This window comes from Melospiza melodia, chromosome 11 (assembly GCF_035770615.1).
Source record: "Melospiza melodia melodia isolate bMelMel2 chromosome 11, bMelMel2.pri, whole genome shotgun sequence".
Classification (NCBI taxonomy): domain Eukaryota; kingdom Metazoa; phylum Chordata; class Aves; order Passeriformes; family Passerellidae; genus Melospiza; species Melospiza melodia.
In genome coordinates, this window is record NC_086204.1 from 21,491,405 (window position 1) to 21,508,628 (window position 17,224).

A 17,224-nucleotide genomic window follows, 5' to 3' on the forward strand; every position below is an offset into this window, starting at 1 on the left:
AATGCTTTCCTCCAGCAGGGATAAGCCCATGCTCCATCCTGTGCCTTACCTCCAGCTGGTTTTGTACGTCCAGGTAGGGCAAAGGAGAATGCCCCAGGACCTAGCTGGCTGTTGAGTGCCAATACCTGGCATCAGAGGGGAAAAGAGCTCCACCCATTAAGTGTGGTCCCCCACTCTTCAACCCCTCCCTCCCCTCAACATGGTTCCCAAAGAAGGGCACAGCAGGACACAACTTCAGGAATATAAATCTCATTAAAATCTAGGATACTTTAGAACTCTACACCAGGAGAGACACTGGCACAGGCAGCGCTGCCCAGGGACACTGGCACAGGCGGCGCTGCCCAGGGACGCGCGCGTTATTGCTAACAATTAGAGGTGAAGAGTAGCGGCGTGACTCGAGGGGCAGGGCACGGGCACCATGCGGGAACCTGCGCCCCTCGCCGCGGCACGACGGGGGGCTCGGGACGGGGAGCTGGAACATCCTGCTGGGGCTCGCCGCCCGCTGCCTCCCGCCACCGTGCCAAGCTGTGCCGTGTCCCTGTGCCAGCCTCGGGGCTGCAACATAGGGAGCACAGGGCGCCGGCTGGGAGGGGAGCAAGCGGGGTAGGAAGGGTCTCATCCCATCCCCCCCAAATCAAGAGCTCCAAGCCCTTTGGCTGGAGCTGGAAGACAGATTTAAAACCGCCCCGGCCTTTGCCAGTGCATCCTGTTCCACTAATACTGACTGGGGACTGAGCATCCCCAGATGGCTCGGAGCGAGTGGGCTGGTGCAGCCCTTCGTGTCTCCGCTGGTACCTCTTGCTAAGCAGCAGCTGGGGGAGGCCGGTCCATCCTGCTCCCCCTTAGCACCGTGGAGGGTCCTCCCCTGCCAGTGCTGGGGCTGCCGGGGAGAGCTGGACCTCATCCCTGTCTGGTGACCCCCCGGCCAGGCTTTAGTACTCCCCCAGCCTCCTGCCCCACTGTGGGGCAGGCAGCAGCACTGGGCTGTGCCCACGCTGCTTGTGGCTGTGCCCAGCTTTGTAGGCGATGCCTGGCCACCCAGAAGGGCACCCACAGACCCCAGTGGGGCCACAGGGTGGAGGGGTGCATGGAGGGGAGCATCCCAGCTCACTGTCTGCACAGGCCCGGCGTACCGTGCATATGTGTGTGCCCACGTACGCCACATCTGTGCCCATGCCGTGTCTGTGAGGGACACACGTGTATGTACACACGTGTGCTCTAAGTGCTTGTGTCTTGTGCCATCAGATCCCCCTGCCGGTGCAAGCAGCATGCTTGCCCCCATCTCCCTGTGCTGGCCTCGTGCCTGGCAGCAGCCCTGGGTGTGACCACCCAGCAGGCTCTGAGCCACAGTGGGTGTGCACCCAGGCTGGGGGTCCCTGCAGTGCCCACCCCTCCCATGATGGCCTTGTGCACACACAGGCCGCAGGCAATACTGGCATGCCCAACCTTGGTCCCACCCCATGGGAAGGTCAGGAGGGTGCCCCATGGCAGGGCAGGCTGCCTGGCTTAGGGAAGGAGGGGTGGGAGCCTGGAAGCATCCCACCCCCCCCCATCCTGTGCATACCCCCAGGTCAAGGCTCCTGCAAAGTGCCTCTGGCTCCCAGCCCTCCCGGGGCTGCGCCCCCTCCTCTCTTGTCCCAGCGTCGAGCACAAAGGTTACCGTAAACACGAGGGTTAACAAACGCCACGGGGGGCAGGGGCGGGAGGGGTTAACCGGCGAGGGGGTGGGGGGGTCTCGGGGATGGGTGCTGAGAGCCCCCGTGGTCCGGTGCGCCCGGAGCCAGGCTCCGCCAGCGGAAGGTGCAAGAGGGTTAGAGGGGGTGCGGGGATTGTGGGGGGTCACAGTCTGGAGTCCTGGCTGTGGGCTGAGCCATTGCTGCCCTGCACGGGGGATGCGGCCGCTGCCTCACTCTGGCCCTTCTCTGGCTGCAGGGGCTGCACCTCCAGGTGGGACTCGGTGGAAGGGCTGAACGCTGGGGCGTAGCGCCCGCTGCGGTGCTCTGGCAGAGCTGGGCCCCAGTCCTTGCTTGCCTTGGTAGCATTTTTCAAGCGCTAGAAAGGGAGAGGATGGAGGCAAGGTTAGCACCCGCCATGCTCCCCTGCACCAGTCTGCAGCAACATGCCAGCAGCTTCCAAAGGCACACAAACGTGGTGCCTTATGCACGCTGTCTGCACACAGTCATTGCTGACAGCTCCAGTGAGGTCAGGGACAGCCTTGATGGCAGCCCCAGGTGGAACACAGACAAAGGGGTGTAGCCCCTGGCCACCCACCTCAAGCAGTGTGTCCCCCTCAGAACGGCACACTTTGTAGATGGCGTAGATGGGAATGCAGATGACGGAAGAGAGCGCCATGAGGAAGCCGATGCTGATGGCCCAGGTAGGGTAGACATAGTCGTTGTAGGAGATGGGCCGGTACTGGATCACTGTGAAGACCAGGATGAACTGGGAAGGGATAGGCAGGATCAGCCAGTGGGGAGCAGTCAGCTTGCTCTATACCCCCACAACTTCCCCGCTCTACCCTATTGCTGGTCTCCTGAGCCCAGCGCCCTCCTCTCTAGGGAGTCCCATGTCCAAGTGAGCTCCTCACTCCCTCCTCCCACAGCCCAAGGCCCCATGCTTGTGATGCTCACAAATATGATGGCAGGTGAGATGAAGCGCCAGCAGATCTGGAAGAAGAGTGGGGGAGGAAAGCCCAGCATCATCTCAATGTCCTTGAAGTAGTTGCGGTGCCCTGGGGAGAAAAGTGACATCAGCCCTGGTGGTGACCTGAGCTGCCTCAGCGCCCACCCAGCTCCAGCCCTAGCGCCATCGGGCAGGAACCATGGGCCTCCCGAGGCCGCAGCTCCTGATTGGGCAACAGCCTCCCCTATGTAACACAGAGCAACCTGCTGATTGGCCAGCTGTTGGGGCAAACCCTTCCCCATTGGCTGGCTGGATCAGCCCTACATCCGATTGGCTGCAGGCAGCCGCACTTACCATAGATATACATGATGGCCACACACATGATGCAGGAGATGACCACCAGGGAGAAGCTGGCGGCGTAGTTGTCCATTAGCAGGAGCCAGTAGATGCCCGCCTGGAAGACAGACACATTGGCACAGCTGCCCTGCGGTACTACCTGCTGCTGGCAGGGCACCAGCACACCATGCTGACTGTGCTGGCAACACACAGCTGGGACACTACAGCTGGCACGGCAATGCCTCATGCCAGAGTCAGCATGGAGACACTTAATTCTGGGTTCCCTCCCCAGTGTTGGCATGGCGAGACCAGGCCCTGGCTGTCAGTACCATCACAGTGGCAACAAAGTGGACGTGGCTGCTGAAAGTGGCCATGACAATGGCACCCCATGGCAACAGTCCCATGGTCACGTACCTGCGTGGTGAGCGGGACGCCCAGCAGGAAGCCAGCCACAGCCACTCCCAGCGTTACAAAGGTCTTTTTGCGGATGATCCACTCATTGCCCACCTCATCCACAATGGCCGTGACCAGAGTCTCCAGCAGGCAGAACTACACAGGGGGCAGAGGGGGCAGCATGTCACCACCTTGGCCCCACCACGCCACCCCATCTGAACACGCTGGCCCCACCATGACCTACCTGTGTACCCAGCCCCAGGAGGATGAGCATAAAGAAGAAGAGAATGGACCACAGTGGCGAGATTGGGAGCAAGGTGAGGGCCTCAGGATAGGCGACGAAGGCCAGGCCTGGCCCGTGGTCAGCCACCTTGGAGACATCCACACCCAGGTGGTTGGCCATGAAGCCCAGGATGGAGAAGATGACGAAGCCAGCATAGACGCTGGTAGCACAGTTGGTGATGCTGATGATGATGCTGTCCCTGTGGGAAGAGGAGTCAGGGCTGGCAGTGGATATGAGGGCAGTGGCAGGGCTGGGGGACTGTGGTCGGGCACTCACCGGTAGCAGTTGTTGTTGAACTTGTTGTAGGAAGCCATGGTGATGAGCCCGCCCCAGGCACAGCCCAGCGAGTAGAAGATCTGTGAGGCCGCGTCACCCCACACCTGTGGCAGTGGGATGGTCAGTGCTGCACCCCCAGCCACCCTCAGCCCTGGCTGCCTGCCACCCTGCTCACCTTGGCATTGAGGATCTTGTCCCACTGGGGTGTCAGGTAGTACATGATGCCAGTGACAGCCCCCTCCAGCGTGATGCCGCGCACGAAGAGGATGGTGAGCACCACGTAGGGGAAGGTGGCCGTGAAATACACCACCTGTGGGGCAGCACCTCAGTGAGAGGTGATGGGGGCAGGGCTGGGGACACAGGCAGGTGTGGCTAAGGTGTGGCTGTGGACTGGGGTTATGGCCAGAGTGTTGAGAGACAGACCAGGAGGAGAGGATATGGTCCAGAGAAGGGACTATCCTGAAGGAGGTGAGACCATGGCCATATGGGAGGAGCTGTGTCCAGAAGGGAATGCGGCCAGGTCACAGGGGTGTGGCCTTTCCCAGAGTGGGAGGAGCACATAGAGGGCAGGGACAATGCTAAAAGGGAAGAGTTGTGGCCAGAAAGGATTGGGAACATGTCCACAACGGGAGGTTCATTCCCAGTAGGGGTGAGGCTATGCCTAGAGGGGACATGGCCACCTATCCTGAAGGCACGCCCACACCCCCAGGGAGGGGCCCAGAGAGGGAGCACACAGGTACCTTCCCCGAGGATTTCACGCCCTTGATGAGGCAGAGGAAGACAACGACCCAGGAGACACCAAGGCAGCCCAGGAGGGGCAGCCGAACCTCGCCCAGGTTGCCGATGTCATCCGACAGGTTCAGCACATACCTCCTGTATGGGGAGGGGGCAGCAGCGTCAGTGGGGCCCAGCCATCCCCGCCTGCCCCATCCCTGAGCCCAGGCCCTGGTACCTCCAGTACTCCTCGCTGGGGCTGGTGCGCTTCTGGGTGGTGTTGAGGAGCTGGCTGATGTTGAGGGCAGCCCGGCTGGAGAGGTTCCCGTCCAGCACCCCCACGCAGTCGGGCGTGTTCCAGGGGTTGCTGCAGTACGTCCAGGGCAGCACGCGCGTCATGGACACAAAGAAGTAGTAGAAGGCAATACAGATCACCACGTTGTAGTAGATCCCGATGTATGTGGACACCACCATCATCCCGTAGCCCACGCCTGGGAACAGCACCGGGGAGGGGTGAGCGGCAGGGTGCGGCGGCACGGGCACGGCGCACAGCACCGGGGTTGTGGCATGGGAGGAGTAGGATGCATGCCATGCTGTCAGCAGCCTTGCAGCCAAGCTGCAGCTCAGCGCCTGGCTTTGCCACAGGTGCGAGGAGCACTGTGCATGGGATCCTCTACCTCCAAATGATCCTAGTGCTGCTGAGGGTCCCCTGGGACACATGGCAATGCGTACAGGCTGCAGGCAAACCCTTGGGGTCTGCAGCCTGAGAGAACAACTGGGTGGGGGTCACTCCTGGCTACAGTGACTTTAGGCCTGCAGTTATCTGGTGGCATGTGACAGGCCACATGAGCACAGGGAAGTGCACCCCAGGCTCAGCATGCCACTGTGCAGTGCACACAAGAGCGTGTGCACGGGCTGCTTGCACTCAGACATGACATTGTGGGCATGTCACCTGGCAGGCAGCCTGCAGGAGGTGTGGGCCAGGGGAGGCAGCAGCAGGGGAGCACACTGGTAGGCCAGGAGATGCACCTGGAGCAGGGTCCAGGCATGGCAGGGCAAGCATGTGGCAACAGCACCTGCTACCTATGGTCCAGGGAGATGACTGCAGAAGCATGCCGACAGCTGGACATGCCACAGTGTGTTCAGGGGACACGAGTGGCCTCTGCAAGAGTGATGTGCTGGGGACACGTGTGGCGTATGCAGGGATGTGTGTGTAATGCCTGCAGTGGATGCCAGCGCAGGGCCAGGGTTTGCGCAGGAGATGCAGCGCGTGTGCAGGGGCACGTGTAATGCGTGCAAGGGATGCCAGGCAGCTGTGCAGGGCAGCGTAGCCAGGGAGGGCACGGGCACAGGGGACCAGTGCAATGCAGACTGTGATCTATGCACAGGGCATGTGTGTGCACGTCTGCACAAGCTGCAGGTGCCTACACTGGGCCATGTGATGTGCCAGAGGTGTGCATGCACCCCGTGGTGTGTGAGGGTCATGCCAGCAGCTGGGCACTGTGACAGCAGGTGTCCCATGCTGGCCTGTGCCAGTACAGACAGGCAACTCCTTACCTTTGAACATGGGGCTGACCCTCCAGACGCCAAGGCAACCCTGGCTGGCAAACTGCCCAAAGGAGAGCTCCATGAAGAAGAGGGGGATGCCGCAGAACACCAGCATGATGAAATAGGGGAACATGAAGGCACCTGGTGAGCAGGAACCAGAGGATGAGTGAGCACTAACCACAGGCACGACTGTTCTTCCCATACCCTGCATTTATCCCATGAAATACCATGCAGGGCCGGGGTGCACACCCCACACCTGCCCAGAGGAACCTCCCTCCCCTGGCCCCGACACCCACCTCCCCCATTGCGGTAGCAGAGGTATGGAAAGCGCCAGACGTTGCCCAGGCCCACGGCATAGCCCACGCTGGTCAGCACAAACTCGATCTGGTTGCCCCAGTTGCCGCGCTTGACGCTCTTCTCCTGCTTGCCCTGCTCCCCGGGCACGGCGCCATTCTGCGGAGAGATGCCATGGGATGTGTCAACTGGGGACCCCCCTGCTGGCCCCATTGGAAGGGTGACAGCCGCCGAGCGGGGCTGGGAGGTCCCCGGCATCCTTCCCCACGCCGCCCCCCTGCCTGTCCCCGCCGCCCGCCACGCACAGGCAGTGCCAAGGAGGGGGAGGGCAGCGGTGTGGGCCCCCCCCATGAATGGCTCTGCCCAGAGCCCGGCTGCAGCAAAGGGAGAGCCTGCAACTCATACAAAGCAGGTCCAGGCGCCAGAGCACAAAGGAGCCTCTGTTCTTGTACCCCCCCTCCCTGCGCCCAGGGAGAGAGGTCCTGCTGGGTGGCCACTGCCCACGACTGGGAGGAAAGCTGTGGGACCCCCGGGTTGAAGCAGAAGCCCCTCTCAATCTGCAGTGACTGGAGCTGGCAGGGGCCTGGAAAAAGCACCCTGCTTCAGCCAGGGTCCTGCTGCCAGCTCAGCACTAAGCAAGGGCACCGTGCTTGGGGCAGCTCACAGGGGTCCCATGCAGTTGGGTCCCTTGGGTGGGCAGCCCCAGTGCCCAGTTGTCTCTCATGGCAGGGGACTGGGGGGGCAGGGGGGCAGAAGGGGGCAAGAAAGGGCGCTTTGTGAGACTGCCACACAATGTGAGCTCACACCAAGGACGACAACAACAAAGCTGATGAGTGCCTGTCACCGCAGCAGGGATGGCACCCATCACCCCATGGCTCTGTCCCAGCACAGCCCTGGGGTCGTACCAATGTGCTGCATGGATGCTGTGGAGCTCTGGCACGTTAGGCTGAGGGCAGATGGCACTTTGCAATGCAGAGGTGCCCCGAGCCCTCCCCACCTGAGGCCAGGTGATGGATGGGTGCATGGGGTGAGGGTGCTGGCTGCCAGTCCATAGTCCCACAGCACCCATGCTCCTACAGGAGCAGCACAGGGGGCAGCAGCCCTAGGAGCCTGTTGGAACTCCACAGCGCTGGTCTCAGCACCACGGACACCCCAGCGCCCATGCCCACCTCCTGCCTCTGCCCCAGCTGCCCCCCACAACGGCTGAGGCCGGCAGCGAGCGGGCACAACCGGGAGCCGTCACTTTGGATCTGCTCAGGCCGGCGGGGCGGGCAGCAGGCGCGGTGCACCTAACCGTGTCATTTGATTAGGGCGGCACAGGCGGGACGTGATGCCCAGCGACTCCGGCACGGCGCTGCCAAACAAAGCCATCTGCTGAGCGGGGCCCGCACGCGCCGCGGGCCGCGGGGGGAGCAGCACAGGCCGGGCAGCACAGGGCACTCGGGGCAGGGGCGCAGGGGCAATACCTGCCCTGCCCTGCCCAGCCGGGAACCGGCGTGCCCCCACCCCACTCTGTGAGCCGGCGTCAGGAACCAGCTCACGGCAGCTCCAGGTGCTGCGGGACCTCCCTCCCAGCAGAGGGTCTTATTGTGGGTGCTGTGCAAGAGCGGGAGTCAGAGGTCCCCAAAGCAGGGGACAGGACGCTGGCAGTGTCCCCATGCCAGGGCACGCTGCCCACTCGAGCAGACTGATCCGATCGGGAAGCCTCCGATTAAGCTGCTCGCACTAACGAGGCTCCTAATGAGCAGCACAGCCAGCAGGAGTGAGGGCAGTGCTCCAGCCTCCCTGACCGAGGGTCTGGTAAGGAGACCAGAAACACTCTATGGCCCCAGTTCAGCCAGGAGCCCTGGTGCCCACGGGGGACTGCATCCCTGTTCCAAGCCATCGCTCTGCTCAGGTGACCCTGCCTTCACTCCCAAGCCTCACGGAGCACCCCAAATTTGAGTTGCTTGGCACCAGTGCAATGAAACTGCCAGGCCTGTGCTGCTCCCTCCTCCTTTCCTGCAGCACTGGGCTTTGGTGCACTTGTCCCCAATAAGGGGCAGCCACATGTGTGTCCATGCATGCACAAGCGAGCACACGTGCGCAAACACTTGCATGCTCACCCATCAGCTCGCTACACCCCCCCCTCCCCAAATCTAGGAAAGTCATCCTGTCCTTTACACTCATTAACCACCCTCCCAACCCCACATGGTAAAAAAGGAGGTGGATAGAGAGAATCCAGACATCTGGGAAGATGAAACTCCCCCCCCTTTCCCTGCTATGGGAACGGGACAGAGCTGGAATGCAAAGGGAGAGCGGCCACCCAGCAACAGTGCAGTCTCTGGAGGGACCAGGTCCTGCTTCCAGGCCCCAGATTTTCTGTGCATGTAACCCAATGCAGCTTCAAAGCATGCCTGGCTTGGGTGATAACATCAGGGAGGAGGAAGGATGCCACAGGCACCCCAAATATCTCCAGAAGGGAAGTTCCAAATGGGAATGTCCAAAACATCCCAAAAGGGGACGTTCGGGGTGCTCAGGGCATCCTTCTTCCCCCTTCCCCAGGGAACCCCCCATACATCACGGTCAAAACTTCCCCAGCCCAGCAAAGCAAGCACCATCCATCACCCTGCCTGGCACCAAGGTCTTTCTCATGCTAAGCAGCATCGACTCACACAATGGCAGCTTGGCTGGGGTGCCCGGATGCGCCCCACTTCCCTAAGGGGCCCTGATTTATGGCTGGTGAGCTTGTGATGGTGGCAGGGTCTCTCCTGGAAAGGGATGTCCTCAAGGGAGGCATCTGCAGCATGAACCCCCTCCTCTTTTTTCCCCATTCAAACTGTCCACATGGGGGTACGCCAGCCCAGCCCTCTGTGGGGCACAAACCTTATCCAGCCCCCATTAACCAGTGAGGGACCTCCAATTTCTCCAGAGGGTGCCATGCAGCTTCCAACTCGAGGGCTGTCAGAGCTGCTTCTGCAATGCCAGCAGAGGGTACCAGTACCCCTGATGTCATCAGCCTGATGTCATTGCTCATTGCCATGGCAATGGCAACAAACTCACGGCTGTTTTAGGCAGGGGCTGCTGGAAGATTGAAAAATACACTAATTACATAATTTCCACAGTAGTGGCTCTTCCAGGGCAAGAAAGAGGAGGGAAGGATGTTGGAGGCAGATGAACCTCAGCCTGAGGAGGTGGGAGTCCCAAGGGATGGAGGGATGGAGTCACTTAGAGAGGGTGCCCTGGGTACCCTTGCTGACTGTGAACTGATGCTGGGTGCAGGGGGCCCTATAATCAGGCCCTGCACTCCTTGTCCCTGGTGCATGGGGTAATGAATCCACAAGTGTCATCCCTGCATCTGAGATCACTGTGCCCTGCGCAGCCTGACTCTGCCAGCCTCACCAGCACATCCTAACTCTCCCTACCCTCTCTCTTTGCTGCTCAGCCCCATGTTTGCCCCTGTCCCACTGCAGCAGAGACATGTTGTGGGAGAAAAGGCATCTGGCACAGTGCTGGGGACAGTCCCAGGGCTGGGGTAATACAGTGATGAGGGGCACGCCCAAACCACAGGACCTCCCAGGAGTATTACACTGCCTTCACCACCCCTCATTGCTGAAGGCTGCCCAGCCCCAGGGACAGCCCTGAGCCTGCTCTGTGAGCCACCAGTACTGCCCTGGGGTGCCAGGGGGGAAACAGGGCAAACTTTGACATTGCTCACCGATGCCCATGAAAGGGAACAGGGGAGGGGGGACAAGGAGGATCTTTGCTACACTCTGCCCCTGCAGCACTGAGTTGCAACCCAGGTGCTGTGCACTCTTTCTGCAGAATCAGTATATTCCAGGGATAACAAACACAAGGTAGGTCAGGCAATCTCTTCGTGCTCCCCACACAGCTGAGGCCGTGGAGGGGTTTGGTGCCATACTCTCCCCTCCCTCCCTGGAGCACCCCACATCAAAGGCTGTAGGGCGTGGGGCTACCTCTCCAGCATGCCATGGCACAAATCTACAGCTTCAGCTCCCCCCTGCAGAGCCACCACCCCAAAGACAGTACAAAGGGTTTCTGAGTGGTGGGGGGACAGCACGGGCATGGCCACCACTCCACTAGGTCCACCGCCCACTCTGCCCCCCAGACGCTGCTCTCACCTGCCCACTGACCTGTTGAGAGGGTCCGAGGGGGCCTGGCTGCTCGCAGCTGCCATCCGGGGGCCCAGGCTGGACGGCTCCGGGAGTCCCCAGCTTCATTGGCACCTCGGGCTCCGGCGCAGCAGCAGCCACCCGCCCTCCCGCCTTCCCCCGCCCACTGCCTCCAGCGCTTGGCACCGCTCCCCCCTTGCCTCCCAGCCAGGCTCGGCCCCCTGTTGCCCGCCCTGATGCAGCACCGGCACCCCACCATGCCACCTGCCCTGGCACCATGCCTGCCCGGCCCGCCCGCAGGCACTGCAGGGCTCTGCTACCCCCCACGAGCTGTACCCCCACAAACCAGGTGCCCTCCCTGGCTCGGTAGGCAGGGCAAGGCAAGGCAGAGCAGGCTGCACAGCGGGCTCAGCCCTGTCCCACTTAATGAGGCCTCATTAGCGGGGTCCAGCTGCTCACAGCCCTGTACGCTCCAGTGGGCAGCACTGCCCTCCCTGCGGGCACCGCTGCCCGTCTGGCTGGGGCCAGGAGCTGCTCTTGGAGCATAGCAGAGGATGACATTCCCTCAGAGCCCCCTGTTTCCATGCCTCAACATCCCGAGCCCCACACATGCATTCCCACCCCTATGCCCATCATGCACACAGCAGCTTGGCCCTGCAGCCCCATCCCAACCCTGGGCGTCCAAGGGCTGCAGGAACAGGGCACAGCCCTGCATGGGGATAGGAACACAGGGACAAGCCGTTCTGCTGGCACATCCCCAGCCTGGTGCCATGCTACTTCACTCAACGTCATATTGTTGGTGACATCATGGGCCTCCATGGCAACCCTCACAAGGTCACTGCCCCCAGGGGGACCATCTGGCTGGCAGGAGGGCTGTGCCACGACCCCTTCACTGCCCAGGCACCCCACAGCCTCCCTGCTCACCCCTCTGCAGCGCGAGGTGGGACCCTGGTGGGGTGCTGTGTCCCACAGGAGGCCGGGCAGAGGGTGCCCTGCAGCCAGGCTCGGGGTGCCCCAGCTGCTGCCAGCCCCGTGTCCCGGCTGGGGAGCGTGGCCAAGGCGGCAGCGAGGCATGATGGCGCGCGGAGGGCGGGGGGACGGGCGGCGCTTTCGGGCGACCATCTGGGGTCCGGCAGCAGCGGCCGAGGGCGCACACGTGAACAGCACACGTGTGTGGGGTGGGCACTCCACCTCCCACATGCCAGCACCCAGGGCTTCTTCCTGTCCCCTCCTGCACCAGCCACGCAGTAGCTTGGGACATGCATCACCCATGGGATGGCAGCACCCAACCACGCTCCCCCAAAATGTGCAAGCCAAGAGCCACCTCATGTTGTGCCAGCCCCAGTGAGCCCAGCCCAGTCCTGTCCTACACACAGCCAGGCAGCTCTGTGCCCAGATAGCCTTCAAGGTGTGTGGGCACCTTGTGGGCATCCCTCCATGACCCAGTTCAGCTGCAACACTTTGCCTGGACCACCTGTGTGCCAGCACCATGTTTTGCCCTGCGCATGTTGCATCCATCCCCTGCCCCTTAGAGCAGCCTGAGCACATCACAGCAGAACCCACCACCCTGTCCTGGGGATGCTAGACCCTCTGCCAGCCTTGCCCTGTGGGAGCAAAGTGCTGCTTCCCTGGCAGCCCAGCCAGCAGAGGGGACAGCCAGATACATGGAGGCACACTGCTAGAAACAAAGGACCCTCACCTAGCCTGGCATACTGGTCCCCAACTTGGCTGCCTCCTGGTGCTGAACAAGAGAGACAGGGGAGATGGGTGCATGGGGGGTGGTCCAGAGGTCTTCCAGCCCCTGCCACGGCTGCAGGGTGACTGGGGTAGGATGGATGCCCAGGGATCTGTCCCAGTGCCACTATCGCCTAGCTGAGTGCTTCCCGACAGGGCTGCCTTTCTCCGGCCCCATTCTACCAGGGCAGACATGATTCTCCCGGGGCGTTCAGGCAGAAAAATCCCCCGCCAGCCCCCCCATCCCTGCCCCTTGGTATTCCGGGAAGGGCTCCCGCAGCCAAAAGCCACTTCCGCAGCTCCTGCCGCTGGTCAGTGGCACCGCGCCGCTGGGGGTGTCTGCAACGGGCAGGGACCCCCCAGCCCTTCCCCCCGGCAGTGCAGGGGGAGCAGCGCCCCAGTGTGTGCTCAGGGTGCTCTTGGGTGGCAGCAGGAACCTACCTGAGCTGGGCAGGCTGCAGCCAAAGGCTGCCTGGCCATGCCAGCAAGGCAGCCCTGGGAGTCAGGAGCCACTGGAGTCTGAACAAAGCACTCCAAGGACAACAAAACAAAACGTCCTTAAAGGCCCGGGAGGGAGAGGCAGCCAGACCCTCCCCTGTGGCTCACAGGGAGCCCCTCTGCCCAGCTACACTGGGACTGATCCAGCCCCTGGAGCTGTCCCACACTCTGCTGGGTATCTGCAATCAGAGCATTTCTGGGGGCTGGGAGTAGCAGGGTGGGCACAGCCCCTCCCAACTGCCTCCTGCTCTGGAGGAAGCATTCAGAGCTTCGCAGAGGCACCCAAAACCACAGATCCTGCAAAAGCAGTACACATCAGCCTCGTTCTCCAGGCCTCAGGTGACAGGTGGGGAAACTGAGGCACAGCTGCACGTCACCCACCTGCTGCCTCCATCAGCTCTGTCCCTCCCCAGGTGGGGCACAGCAGGCACTGTGAACTTGTCCAGCCCCAGGCATTGCACACAATGCTGGGCAGGGGTTGCATGGTGAGAGCCTGGCTGGACTGGGAGCAGCACCTGCAGGCAGGGATGAGAGGACAGGCAGGGACCAAACTTTACGAGGTTACTGGCAGGCCCTGGAGGCAGGCCAAGGAGATTGTGTTCCTTTCCCAGGGACTCAGGCAGCTCAGTGGTCAGAACCTGGCCCACTGCAGTTCCTCCTGGTGCTCACAGGATGTGGGAACGGGGATACTTCAGGAGCAGGGATGCTCTCACAGGAACCTACCCTTCTCCCCACAGATCCCATAGCACAATGCCCTGTGCAGTGGTATCCTTGCACCCTGCAACCAGGGGAGGCCCAGGAAGAGGTCTGAGAGCCAGGGCGGCCAACACAACACGTGTCAGGTTCTGTTGCATGTGACACCCTGGCTGTGGGGTGGGCTGGTCAGGTACTTCTGAGAAGCAGGTTAAAGATTTATGGGGAGTGGGTGGGCTCTCCAATGGCTGGCTCCTGAGATGGGAGTCAGGCTCAGCCCTCGCCCCAGCGCAATGCTGACTGCTCTGGTCATAGCAAGAAAACATCAACAGCATGGAGCCATGGTGAAAGCCATGTGCAGAAGTGTGTCCCCATGACAGACCCCTGACTGTGCCCAGATATATCCTCAGCACCTCCCTCTTACCAGCCCAGGGGTTCTCCAGAAGAAATCTGCCTTCCTATCCCACCAGCTGCCCCAAGCCCTCCTCTGTTGGGGGCAGGATGGGCGCTGGGCTGCCTGCTGCAGGCACAGCTGGCGGGGCCACGCTGGGACACACAAGCAGAGGAACTGTGTGCACGCTGGAAGCGCTTGCTGGAGCATGCCGCTCCCCGGCTCTTGGCTTCCCAGGCAAACCCTGGCTCCCAGCCCTCCAGCTGGAGTGTGCAGCTATTTCAGGAAGCCCCCTGGGAAGGGGAGGGCCCGGTGACCATGTCAATCTCAGCATTCAGCTCCTATCCTTTGGGAAAAAGGGAAACCGACAAGCCTAGCCTGGGGGCTCACCTGCCCAAGGCAGCACAGCATCCTGTCACAGGAACCTGAGCTGCCAAAAGGGGCCATCACAGCCTTCCAACAAAGACATACAGCGGGCACATCCCACATCTGCCCAGAACACCAAATCCACTCCTGGCACAGGCAAGTGCACGGCAGCTCACAGCACCCTGCAACACACCGCTCGTGAAGATGGAAAGTCAGGCACTACAGTGGTGCCCAGAGAAACCTTCCTCTGCCATTGCACCATCCTCAGAGAGCCCACTGGGTGAAGGCAAGGAGAAGCACCCACAATGTGCCCCTCTGGGGGCACGTGGCTCAGAGGAACACCTGCACCCTTTGCTGAACAGCAGGCTGTAGAATTGCCTGCCTGCAGAGCTGGGGTGGGTGATAATGTTGGGCAGAGCGCCTGAAAACAGGCGATAGCATCTCCAGGCACGAGACACCACACCCAAAGAGCCCCACAGGCAACAGGCTCATGGAGAGAGAGCATCAGCCCAAAAATCATCATGCTGGGAGAGCACCATGGTGCCACAACCCCAACTGGAGAATCCAGGAGGGCACACCAAGCCCTACAGCAGCCCCAGTGTCTTGCTGCCTCCGCCAGGCTCTCTGGTCCCCAAGGCAGTGGTGAACACCAGCCCGCTCCCCACACCCCTGCACTTACCAGCAGCCCCTCGCTGCACTTATCGGCCATTCCTGGAGGCTGGAGCACGGTGCTGGTCCCGTGCAGGGTCCCGTGCCTGCCTGCTCTCTGTCACGCTGGCTGCAGCACCAGCACTAGTGTCCTTCAATCCACTGGCAGAGCGAGCTGGGCAGAGGGGAGAAGACACCAAGAGAGATGTGACTGGTGGGATGGGCACATCCCCACCCCAGGCCTCCCCCTCCCTCCAGGAACCGGGGGGCTGTGCCAGGCGAGTCGCTCCCCTCTACCTGCCCGCTGGGTAGCAGGACTGCTGGCGGAGGACGCGGTGCCTGGGGCAGGGTGGGCTGGCGGCGGGGTCTCCCTCTGCTGGCTCCCAGCCCCTGCAGCGTCTCTGAACCCCCTGGCACCCACACGAGCGGCGGCTCCCAGGTGTTTCCCAAGAAGCAGTTAAAGATTTACCCGGTGTGGACAGACGACCTTGCGGACAGCTGGCTGCTGGCCCCCCGGCAGGTGGGCGTCAGGGGCCGCGGGCAGGAGCGGGGGCCCCTTGAGCTCTCCCCCAGCGAGAGATGAAGCTGAAGTGGCTGCAGCACACGACAGCGCCGGGACTGGGCGCAGAGCGGGGCCAGCGCAGGGCTCAGCTGCCGCGCAGGACACAGATGGGAAACGATTGCCTTCTGCCCCGGTGCATCGCATGCACGTGCAGCGCAGCGGGGCCGAGCCGCTGGGCTCTGCTGGGTGCCAGGTGCTGCTGGACAGTGCACGGGCACGGGCATCTGTCTCCCTGGCCCTCACCCCGCCCCAGCCTGGGGCTGCCGGAGGCCCCAGGGGAACACTGAGGCCTGACCTCACTGGAAGGGACAGACGCTCTTGCAAAACACCGGTTTGATTATCTGTGCAACAAGCGCTGGTGTTTGCAGATCCCACACCAGTGCTCAGTACCCTTGTAGGCTGAAGAAGGACTCCTGACCCGCACTGAGGGTCCCCGACCACCACCAGCAGCAGTCAAACACCCCGGGGCCTATCCCCAGGCTGCCATGACTCTGAAGCAATCAGCAGAGACCTTAAGACATAAGGAAGGCGCTTGGGCAGTGTAGATAAGGGCAGGAATCCAGGGGCTCTGGTGTGAGCCCCCAGCCCCTCCAGCGCAGACAGGCTGCTGCGGGCAGATACCGCAGATGCTGCACCTCACTGACAATGCCCTCCTCGGCAGCGCCTGCATTTCCAGAGGAGCTGACATGTCATTACTGCCACAAACCGGGCTCCTCGCATGGCACAGGGACCTCTCAAAGGTGGGAGGTGCAGGCTCAGCTGGCAGACCTCCTCCCCATCACACACCTACCGCCAGCCAGCCAAAAGCTGCCCTCCCTCCTGCGGCCCTGAATTCACACCGGGAACGTGCCCTGGGAAGGGGGAGTGCCCAAGGGGCCGGACGGCTGCCACTCCCCTCGGGGTCTGCCAGGTGCTGATAAGCCTCCATGAGCACCGCAGGTGCCGCTGGCATTGGCTCCCAGCCTGACAAGGACCGAGCGGGAAGCCAGGGGTGGTGTGGCAATGGGACGGATGCAAGTATGTCCGAGGCTGCATCATCCCCTGGGACAGCCCAGCAGGGACGAGGTTGCAAAGCACTGGTGCCGCGGGGTGGCTCCCCCACAGCTGCGCGATGCCGTGACAGACCAGAGGGCAGCGCAGCTCGTACCTAGAGCCGGCACGAGTGACAACACCTGGAAATGGGGACAACTGGGCACCCACAGGGGCTCCCGTACAGCATGTCACACCTCGGCTCGGGGACGCAGCGCACGGCACCCAGCAGAAGGCCACGGATATCCGACCGAAGGATGGAGCGAGCCCCCATCCCTTCTCGCCCGGCGGGAGGGCGGCCCGGTGCACCGGTGCAGCCGCTGCCACCTGCGAGGCCATTTCTTCCGCCAGCATCCGCCGGGCCCACAGCAACCGGGCCTCCCCGGTGCCGCGGAAGGCGGGAAGTGAGCCGGCCTGCCGCCGCCATGCTCCCCTCCCGCCCCGCGGGGGCGGCTCCGGCGGCGGCCCCGCAGGCAGCGCCCGCCGCACGGCTCCCTCCCGCCGCCGCCGCCGCCGCCGCCGCCGCCCGGTGCAGTACGGTGGCGGGGGGGCCCGGTTACATCAGCCGCCACGTGGTGGCTGCTCCGCCGCCCCGCCCCGGCACATGCCCGTGGAAAATTACCGCCAACCTCCCCGGCCCGTCACCGAGCCGGGCCGCCCCGGTGCCCGGCGCCGTTCCGGGAGCGGCGGCGGTGGTCCCGCACTGCGCGCCGCGCCCCCGCGCT

The 17,224-nt window shown here is 62.7% G+C and overlaps 1 protein-coding gene across 3 annotated transcripts; it reads right to left on the bottom strand.

Annotated features, from left to right (window-relative positions):
* Positions 1–233: 233 nt before the first annotated feature.
* SLC6A9 (solute carrier family 6 member 9) lies at positions 234–15,092 on the bottom strand. 3 transcript variants are annotated; one of them, XM_063165950.1, is made up of 13 exons: positions 14,940–15,092; positions 6,469–6,625; positions 6,182–6,313; positions 4,863–5,115; positions 4,651–4,783; positions 4,086–4,220; positions 3,911–4,014; positions 3,596–3,833; positions 3,373–3,507; positions 2,977–3,076; positions 2,631–2,731; positions 2,272–2,442; positions 234–2,052 (listed from the first exon to the last, which is right to left on the bottom strand). In XM_063165950.1, the coding sequence occupies exons 1-13, from the start codon at positions 14,967–14,969 to the stop codon at positions 1,840–1,842; spliced, it is 1,902 nt and encodes a 633-aa protein (XP_063022020.1). In that variant the 5' UTR covers positions 14,970–15,092; the 3' UTR covers positions 234–1,839. The 3 variants fall into 3 exon arrangements, with proteins under 3 accessions (XP_063022020.1, XP_063022019.1, XP_063022018.1); XM_063165949.1 differs by lacking the exon at positions 14,940–15,092 and adding an exon at positions 10,600–10,711; XM_063165948.1 differs by lacking the exon at positions 14,940–15,092 and adding an exon at positions 10,588–10,711.
* Between the last annotated feature and the right edge of the window lie 2,132 nt (positions 15,093–17,224).